Below are 10,479 nucleotides of genomic sequence, written 5' to 3'. Positions count from 1 at the left end.
TTTGCGGTTTCGCTTCCAAGTATAAAGTGGATTCTGTAAAAATGTTTAACAATGTGTTTTTGGTTAGTGTTATATAGATCTAACTCTTAGAAATTGAATTAGGAGCCAAGTTGTTCTAAATTCAATCCCTTGTTTCCTCCATTCTTTTGTTGTCTCCATTTCTTCCATTTACGTCATTTGTTTCCTTCATTGTTTTCCTCTATCCTTCTCCCGCTCAAGAAGACTGACGTCTCACGAACTACTGAAACGTTTGAAATAGGCGACTGAAATTCTTTAAAATGTATATATATTTTAAGTTCTACCTCCACATCCACAAATTTTGTGAAAATAAGGCCGTATGAGGAAAAAAAAAATTCAGTTTGAAGCAAGTCCATAGAATCTTCTTGCAAAGCCTACAATCAAGCTGTCTGTTAGCTAATTTGACTTCTTTTTTTTAATGAAGCTAGATATACCTTGAAAAGTATGTAGGCTTGTTTTACGCTGCGAAGGCTATTCAGTTGGACCAATCAAAAAAGAGAAATCTTAAAAAACAGGATTTTAATATGGTGCTAATTTTGTCTTTGAATATTTTAGATCGAAACACGCAAAAACTGCGAGAAGTCTTTGAATCAATCAATTTTGGAAAAGAATCTACAGTATTGTCAGGGTTAGACAAAGAGTATAAAGAGGAAGAAGTTCAAATAGAGAATGTAGACCTACCGGCGATCAGAATGGATATCTATGGGCTGCGACATGAAGATATAATGACAAAGGTAGTACTTCCAAATATTTAATATCTTATTGAATTAACTCTTTGTGCACATTTCGCTCTAATTGAATTCAAAACCGGAACATTTTTCTTCTTTTTTTTCTTTTTACGATTTCAGTGAACTCATTCACTACTTTTTTCAAGTTGTTTGAAAAAAAAAATAGGAATTTATTAAATTCAACAAAAAAAAACACAAAAACAATATTATGCTCCAACAGAGAGTAGAGCTCGTAAGGCTGGGACAGTAAAATGCATAGAAAAAACACAGCATCTCGTCATTAAAAAAAAAAAAATTAACGTGACAAAAAAAAACATACAGGGTAGGAGATAACAGTGGAAGCCCCCCCCCAGCACGAAAACACCACAACAAAATACATACTAAAATCTATCATCCATCAATCCCGACATCCAGGCAAAGAACTTTTTTTTAAATATGTTTTTTTAAAGAAAATCGGCCCATGAAACTTTGGGATATTTCTACTAAATTAAGTTTATTTACAATATAAGGAATCCGGTTTCTAATTGAGAATCTAGCTCTTTCTGATTTGATTGGCGGAAGGTGATACTTTTTGGAGCGGGCGTGGTGGGTAGGAGAAGTGTCCCAATTATACCCGAACCATGGGAATAACTTGTTGAGGATTCGATATCATAATACCACATTGTTGTATGCACGTTCTATAGTTGTTTGAGATTAAGTGTATTGAGAAAAATATATAAAGTTCGGATTTCTGACAGATTTTTAAGCCCCACAGGGCGATGAACAAAAGTGCCCAGAATTCTAATTGCCTTGATCTAAATTATCTATTGAGGTTACAGATGGACCATAAATGGGTTGAGATAAACTACAGGGCAATAATTAAGATATGATTCAATTAGAGAATGGTATAACAATTTTGGGATGGAAAAAGGAAAAATATGTTTCAATCTATGAAGACAACCTAATTTATAGGCAAGTTTCAATCTTGAATAATCAGAATGCTCACGGAAAGATAAAAGCTCATCGACAATGATCCTAATGTAACGATATGAGATTATTCTTTTTATCCTATGTTGATTTACAATTAACTCATATATGGTAATTTTATATACCACCTGTTGTGACCACCCGAAAATCATGAATTCAGTTTTAGAAAATTTCGGAGCTAGGTAATTACACACAAACCATTTATTTAAAGATTTCATTGCTGTCACCCTTTTCCCAACCAGCGAAGGTGGGGTTTTAGCTATTGTGGACAAGTTTTTACTTACTCCGCTTCTCTTCAACTGAAAATATTCAATGAAAATAATTCAACTCACTTCTCTTCAAATATTTGTCCAAATTTCACACAAATTGCCAAATCCTTCTAAAAAATGTTCATTCGTCAGTTGAAAGAATCTTGAAAGGGCTGGGAGCTATCAAGGTGTACATATAGTTAAAGCAGGTAATGGAAAAGCTGGAACGTGGAAGATTAGTAGCCTAAAACGGCTCAACTACGTTGTAGCAGCAATTATCTATTTATTTTAGGGATTACAGTAGGGCAAAAGTAATATCACAGCTTCATAATGCATGTGACTGCCAGGCACATCAATGTTGTTTCCTCATCAATGTTGTTTCCCCAGAAAATCAAATGGTGCTTTTTATAGTTGTAGCATAGTGATCAATGAGTATCAAGCGTGCAGTTGGGTATGCATTGTTTTTATAATACCAATAGCAGTGGAATGTATAACTCCATCCATAAAGTAACAGCAGTAAGCTATAAATATGATACAGTACTTTTAATAAAATGGTACATATAAAATTATGGGGTATGATATTTATGGCTAGTATATAGCTTGCCCCTGACTTAAGAAAGCTAAAGATATTTTCTAACTGTAAGATATATTAGATTAAATTTGTTACTTGTTTGAAAATTTTACGTATAAAAATACTTTTTGCTCCAAGCAAAGCTGTCAAGACACATTTTGCTACAGCTTTTGATATCTTGCTACTGGCACCTTTGGAACTTTTCGCCCACCTGGTTTTTGGTACCCCTTCCCCTCCTTGCACAAAAATCCTGGACATGGCCCTGATTTGGTGGTAAAATCAGATTTTTTTTTTTTTTTCGTAGTTGGTACAAACTTTAGTGTTTCTCACATATAATTGTTGTTTAACCATTAGCGCACAGAAAATTTTTATTTAGCCTAAAATATATTGGAAACAATCAAAAGGTAGTCAAGTTCAAAAATATATGTAACCCCTTGTCCCTGAAGATGAATAGCCTTATGGTTCTTGCTTACAAGTCAATCTTCGTATGGCAGAAACAAATCCTTAAATGTATGTACTTTACGCCTGGACTGTAAAGGTGAAAACTCAGAATTTCATGTTTAAAGTTTTCTTGTTTGTAGGTCCTTGGCTGCGAAATTTCAAGCGCATCTAGACATTTTGTTTTGATATTTCAGCGCTGAAAAATCTATTCTCTATATATTGGCGCAAATCACTTGCTCTATAAGTTTGTAGTGAATCTGAGCAATCTCATGCAGAAGATGAGTATCAAACAGTTCGTGGTAACGAACTGTAGTAAGGAGCGACCCGGCTCAATAGTAACCAAAACTCTAAAAAATGGAATTTTGATACCAATAGCTACATCAAAAGAATCGCATTTTAATGCTGGTTTTAAATATATAAGTTTCATCAAGTTTAGTCTTACCCATCAAAAGTTACGAGCCTGAGAAAATTTGCGTTATTTTAGAAAATAGGGGGAAACGCCCCCTAAAAGCCATAGAATCTTAACGATCACACCATCAGATTCAGCGTATCAGAGAACCCTACTGTAGAAGTTTCGAGCTCCTATCTACAAAAATGTGGAATTTTGCATTTTTTGTCAGAAGGAAGATCACGGATGCGTGTTTATTTGTTTTTTTGTTTTTTTTTCCCCAGGGGTGATCGTATCGACCCAGTTGTCCTAGAATGTTGCAAGAGGGCTCATTCTAACGGAAATGAAAAGTTCTAGTGCCCTTTTTAAGTGACCAAAAAATTGAAGGGCACCTAGGCCCCCTCCCACGCTAATTATTTTCTCAAAGTCAACGGATAGAAATTCTGAGATAGCCATTTTATTCAGCGTAGTCGAAAAACCTTATAACTATGTCTTTGGGGACGACTTACTCCCCCAAAGTCCCCGTGGGAGGGGCAACACGTTACAAACTTTGACCTGTGCTTACATATAGTAATGGTTATTGGGAAGTATACAGGCGTTTTCAGGAGGATTTTTTTGGTTTGGGGGAGGGGTTGAGAAGAGGGGGATATGCTGGGGGAACTTTCCTTCGAGAATTTGTAAAGGGAGAAGAAAATTTCCATGAAGGGGGAGCAGGATTTACTAGCATTATTTAAAAAAAACAATTAAAAAATAAAAGTGAAAAAGCTTTTTCAGCTGGAAGTAAGGAACAGCAATAAAACTTAAAACAAACAGAAATTATTACCCATATGAGGGGCTCACCTCCTTCTAATACCTCGCTCTTTACGCTAAAGTATTTTCGGTAATTTCAATTACCGAAATAATACTTATTCTACGGCTTTTGTGATTCAGGGGGTCATTCTTAATGAATTGGGATAAAATTTAAGCTTTAGTGTAAAGAGCGAGGTACTGACGATGGGGCGAATCCCCTCATATATGTAATAAAAACATGAGAATACAAAAATTCTTTACGTAAGCTAATTTATAAGTTACGTAAATCTTTTACCAATAAAAAGATTCGTAAAAAATTAAAAGTTCTAGTTGCCTTTTTAATTAACCAACAAATCGGGGGGGCAACTAGGCTTCGTCCCCCGCTCTTTTTTTCTCAAAATCATTCGATCAAAATTATGAGAAAGCCATTGAGCCAAAAAAAAAAAAATGCAAATTTCGTTTTGATTATTCCTCTGCGGAGAGCCAAAATCAAAACATGCATTGATTCAAAAACGTTCAGAAATTAAATAAAAAAAACAAGTTTTTTCAACTGAACGTAAGGAGTGACATCAAAACTGAAAACGCACAGAAATTACTTCGTATATGAAAGAGGCTGCTTCCTCATCAACGCCCCGCTCTTTACGCTAAAGTTTTTTACTGTTTTAGAAAGAAGAATTGAGAGAAAGAGTCAAACTTTAGCGTAAAGAGTGGGGCGTTGATGAGGAAGCAGCCTCTTTCATATACGAAGTAATTTCTGTGCGTTTTAAGTTTTGATGTCACTCCTTACTTTCAGTTGAAAAAACTTGTTTTTTTTTATTTAATACTTCTTAAAAGTCGTCCTTCTCATGTCTCATTGATCTAACATACTGACCTCGGTGGTTTCAAGCAAATCGATGAAAAAAAACCCTGTTTGTGTCTTTTGCTGAAACTTTGGTGTTGTTGGATTTGACACATACCCTCTTTGCTCCTCTTATAATAGAGGTCCAAATTTTTCTGTACGATTCTGCTTCAAGCAGGATACAACTTTTACACTTCTGATAAAAAGCTGAGAGGGATAGGGTAGAAAGTATTAGAGGAGCCAAGGGCCCTTTTTGCTCTTTAAATCATTTAAATTGAAACTATTACACGGCGTAAATTGAAACAAGGTGAAACATGGCTACCTTTGTGCTGATAGTGTGGATTTGGATGGGTGGGGGACGTTAGCGATGCCTGGTCCTCAATTGGTCGTGCAGTCATAAAGATAAAAATTTCTTGTAGAATTTTGGTTCAAACAAACTGTGGTACGAATAGGTTTGTTATGAAACTTTGGCGGGAGAATTGATAGGAGCCTCTTGCCCACCTTAGTGCTCTAATCATAATTATTGAAATCCGTGTATAATTCTGGTTCAGACAAGGGCCAATATGCCTACCTTCCTCCTAGGAAGCTGGTGATACAAAGGTCGGAGGCTGTTAGAGAAGCCTTTGGCCCACTTAGTACATCCAATAATATAGATCGAACATATTTGCGTTATTTTGCTATAAACAACGTGCAACACGCCCAATTTTATGCAAAATCATAGGGAGAGGGTGGGGATAGTTGGGGTAGGGGTCCAGGGCCTTACTTTGTGTCCTGAATCATAAAGACGAAAAATATTTTTAAAACCCCAACTCAGACAAAGTTCAGGATGCCTACCTTTGTGCTATAGAGAATTTGGTTGTGGGGAGGGAGAACATTCAAGGGTCTCTGGTACTTCGATTGTTTATCGTACCAATTTAAAATCCTTATGAGATCCCAGGCCAAACAAGGTGCGTGACGGATATCTATCTGTTGAGATGTCGGCAATGGGAAAAAAAGTGGCTGCAGGAGCTACGTGCCTACTTTACACCTTGAATAATACCAAATTGAAAATGTTTGTATGATTTTGGTTCAAACGAGTTGTCCATTCTTAATTTTTAACTAAAAAGTGGGTGATGAAGTGAGGGAGAGGCTTTGGGCCCTTTTTGGATATCGTGTCATACAGGTTAAAAATGCTTGTATGACTCCGATTCAAACAAGGTGCAATATGTATGTCTTTGTCCTAATAATCTGGAAATGGTATATGGGCCCACGGGGTGGCGGAAGAGGAGAATTAGATAGGCCAGTTGCCGATATTGTTTCTCTAGTCATACAAACTGCATGATTTTGGTTCATGCAGTTCATGCTTACCCTTTTTGTCAAACACGACATTCAACTTGCTAACTTTTATGTTAAAAAGTTACCGAGGAGGGTTTGGATGGAGGAGCCTTCAGCCCACTTAGTGCCCCCTTCTTGCTTGCACTGAATCATAACTTAATTCATTTTAGCACACACAATCGATTTTTCTTTCTTATGTGCACCAAAACACTGAAGTTCAGTCTCTTCAAGTTTTCAAAATGGTGTGTCCCATGATTGAATTTTTTACAAAAACTTAATATCCAATATTTTTATCAGCTCACCAAGGACTACTGTTTCAAAAAACAGCTAATATAAAAGCATCAAAAAACATGACAGAAACTTGACAGAACTGTCAAGTTTTAGAATATACACGTGATCTCCGCCTCATTCCCAAACGCAGAAAATTAAATAATAAACTTACCCGAAATCACAATCAGAGTTAGCTTACAAAATTAGATGACAGCAGTTTTGAACTGATGGGACATTCTCCCTTTTTTCGGATATATTCGTTTTTCTACTCTTTACTCTAAGAAAATATTTTGAGTGGGGCCAGGGAGCCATTGCAAATCTTAAGTACTTCTAAACTTATATTAACGCTTGCCTGCTTGAACGGAACTTTTTATTTGAAAGCAGAATCAAGGCTCGAAGAAACTAAGTTTGGTGGAACAACTTCAGAATGTCGTTGGTGACTAAAATTTCTCTTCAGCCCTCGCACTGTAGGCTCTGGCTTAAGGACAGAAGAAATGTGTCTGTTTTGGACCTTGGCAAGAATTGTATGCAACTGTCCAAAATGTAGTCATATTCATTATTCTGGCCGGATTTCCCCAATTTTTGCAAGAACAAAATAAGTTAGACGCTTGCAACAATGTTGTAGTCAACTGAAGCTGTCGGTTTTATACAAAAAAGCCAAAAAAGTGCTGGTTCCACATCAAAATTTGAAAATGTATATTAAGAAAAATGCTAATTATTATCGAAATGATCAAACAAAATGTAAACAAAATAAAATATTTTCATATCTTTTAAGAAAAATATGAACTATATAAAGAAAATAAAAACTTCAAAAAAAAGAGAAAAAAATACTTTAGTCATAAAGAGGTATAAATTTCGAAGAAATAGATTGTTCGTATGATATTCAGAAGAGTTCGCAAAATGTTGCCAAAGTTCCAAGAGATAATCTGATTTTTTTTTTTTTATGACTTAGCTTAAAGTAAGAATAATGTGTATATATGCATAAATCAACATTTAATGAAATTAGAAAATGTTATTCGTAAAATATTTCGTGATAAATCAAAATAGGAAAAAACCTTTAAAGGCAAAAAAAGTAGAAATCTGCCTTGGATGTGCATATATGGACGCTTTTTTCACTATTAAAGATGTCTCTTTGCCATCAACAGTTTTAAATACATTCAAATGTATAAAATAAAAGTGTTTATAGTTCTCAAATAAATAAGGTTAGTGAAGAGACTTCACATACAAAAAGTATACAGAACCAGTCTTGTTTTCTATATTCAGTTGCATAATTATCAGGAATTAACAAACTTTTTTCTTTCACTTCATTATGTTAATTGCAACTAACTGCTCCTTAATTGTTAAGGTAAAACTCAAGGAATAAAGCCCATATTTCCTTTACCAATGCGTCAAATAGGGACCAAAAGAAATCTGACAAAATATTGAAGCACTTCGCAAATTGTACTGGATATGACTGTAAGTGGCTTGGTGCTCACTAACCTCTTTTTATACTCTTTCACCGCTTTTATCTCATTCCTAATTCTGTTTTTTAATAAAGAGGAACTCTTTAAAGAGACTAGAATTGCGATAAAAATTTGGCTTTTGAAAATAAGTTTTAAAACAACAACTTCCACTGCGTATTATGTTTTAATTATGTGCTTTAAACTCTTCCATGGGGGTATACATTTCTAACCCGGATTTATTATTAGGCTTTATTACCTCCTCCTGCTAGGAGGATAAAGGGCATAGATCCTTTCTGATCTGAGTTCTTCCAAACATTTTTTGAAGGCTTTCAAAGCCGGCTAAAAAGTGGTTTATCTTTCATGTCTTTGAAACTTTTTTTCGCATAGTAAAGCTCGATCATTCTGTCAAAGGAAAAATATGTGTAGAGGTCTACTCTTTCCAGATAGTAAATTTATTTCTCTTAAGGACAACCTCTTTCCATTCGTAAAAAGTTTTAATAAGGAGCATTCCTTATTAAAACCCCTTTCCATTCATAAAAGTTTTAATAAGGAATCTGTTAAAGTTGACAAACATACTGACATTCGAGTAAAAAACAAACGACTTTTGAAGTGTTGATGATCCCTTATGCTGGGAATTATAAAGATTTGAAATCAGTGCAAGTGAGCTTTTTGGTGTATTTTTAATTTATGTTTACCAGAAAAAATTTTTTAGTCAAAGAAATAAATTATTGCTTTTCTTGAGGACTTTTATGTTTTAGATTGTGCTTACGATGAAAAAATCCAGACAAAGAGTAGAAAAGGTGTCAAGACTTCCACAACCCCTAGTCTTACCATTACGGAATGAAGTAAATGACAAGGTTGATTCCTCCGAGCTCATTCGTACTTTTCTCAAGAAACAGGAAGCAAAGAAGGAGGCTTGAACAAGGAAAGAAAGGAAATCTGATGAGGAAGCTGAAGACTTTTATGCTGAAGAGGCAAGACTTAGAGTAGAAGAGCATATAGAAAGCCAAATAGAATGGTTTTTTCCTGAAGAATACGACGCAACAGAAGATAATTTTAAATAGCATTTACTCGTATGTATTTTTGTTGTTTTTTATTTAAATAAACTTTGATAGCTCAAATGAGAAATTAGAAGGGAAAAAGAGAGATTGAAATGCAAAGAAAAAAAAACAAGACAATTGCGAATAGTGAGATACAAGGGAAAAATTAGGGAGAAGCAAAGAGAGAGAGAGAGAGAGAGAGAGAGATAAAGTGAGAGAAATAGGATTCATTTATCCAGAATATTTTGAAATTGTGTCAATTGGAAAAATATAATGAAACTGGTTTAAAGATGCGAATTCTGATTCTGTGCTTTTGCCTTCGACGTTATTTCTGCCTTTAATTTGAGGGTGGTTGTAGGGGCGTTCTAACCACTATCTCTTCGAAGTTTCTGTCCCAGTTCTCTTCATCTACTGATTTTATTAAAATCATCTGCTGATTTTACTATAACAAGGTTTCCCCATGGGCCTTAAACTGGTGCATTCTGGATGAAAGACTTTTTTCAGTTATTTCATTTTCTATTCGGTATAATGCCCAAGAATCATTTATTATTTTTGCTTCCTCTTCTTTGGCCGCTTTACGCTCAACAGTTTCCGCTCTTTGTTTCCCCCTTCATTGAAATTCTCTTTCCCTTTTAGAAGTTTCTCCATGGAAATATACTACCACGTAACCCCCCCCCCCCTCAAATATCCCCCCTAAACTAAAAATATTCCCCTGAAAACGTCTGTACACTTCCCAGTAATCGTTAGTATATGTAAACACAGGTCAAAGTTTGTAACTTGCAGCCCCTCTCACGGGGACTGCAGGGGAGTAAGTCGTCCCTAAAGACACAGTTATTAGATTTTTTGACTATGGTGTACAAAATGGATATCTCAGAATTTTGATCCGGTGGCTTTTGGGAAAGAATGAGCGTGGGAGGGGGCCTAGGTGCCCTCCATTTTTTTCGGTCACTTAAAAAGGTCACTGTAACTTTTAATTTCCATGAGAATGAGTCCTTTTGCGACATTCTAGGACCACTCAGTCGATACGATCACCCCTGGGAAAAAACAAACAAAAAACAAACAGAAAACAAACAAACAAAAATCAAATAAACACGCATCCGTGATCTGTCTTCTGGCAAAAAATGCGAAATTCCACATTTTTGTAGATAGGAGCTTGAAACTTCTACAATAAGGTTCTCTGATGCTTTGAATCTGATGGTGCGATTTTCGTTAAGATTTTATGACTTTTAGGGGGTGTTTCTCCCTATTTTCTAAAATGAGGCAAATTTTTTCAGGCCCGCAACTTTTGATAGGTATAATTGATCTTCATTAAACTTATATATTTAAAATCAGCATTAAAATGCAATTCTTTTGATGTTATTATTGGTATCAAAATTCCATTTTTTAGAGTTTCGGTTACTATTGAGCCGGGTCGCTCCTTACTACA

General features: G+C 35.3%; 1 protein-coding gene across 1 annotated transcript in view; it reads left to right on the top strand.

Moving 5' to 3' along the window:
• The window catches only part of LOC136027851 (uncharacterized), a 132,086-nt gene extending 122,945 nt beyond the window's left edge, over positions 1–9,141 (top strand). Inside the window, exons 2-3 of the mRNA XM_065705265.1 lie at positions 574–752; positions 8,772–9,141. Coding sequence (XP_065561337.1) covers positions 574–752; positions 8,772–8,933 — 341 coding nt within the window. The 3' untranslated portion in view covers positions 8,934–9,141. The remainder of the gene's footprint in view (positions 1–573; positions 753–8,771) is intronic.
• The last annotated feature ends 1,338 nt before the right edge of the window (positions 9,142–10,479 follow it).

Source organism: Artemia franciscana, chromosome 6, assembly GCF_032884065.1.
Source record: "Artemia franciscana chromosome 6, ASM3288406v1, whole genome shotgun sequence".
NCBI classification, from domain to species: Eukaryota; Metazoa; Arthropoda; class Branchiopoda; order Anostraca; family Artemiidae; genus Artemia; species Artemia franciscana.
The sequence above is the reverse complement of the archived record's forward strand: the minus strand, read 5'-3'. Positions and strand labels throughout refer to the sequence as shown.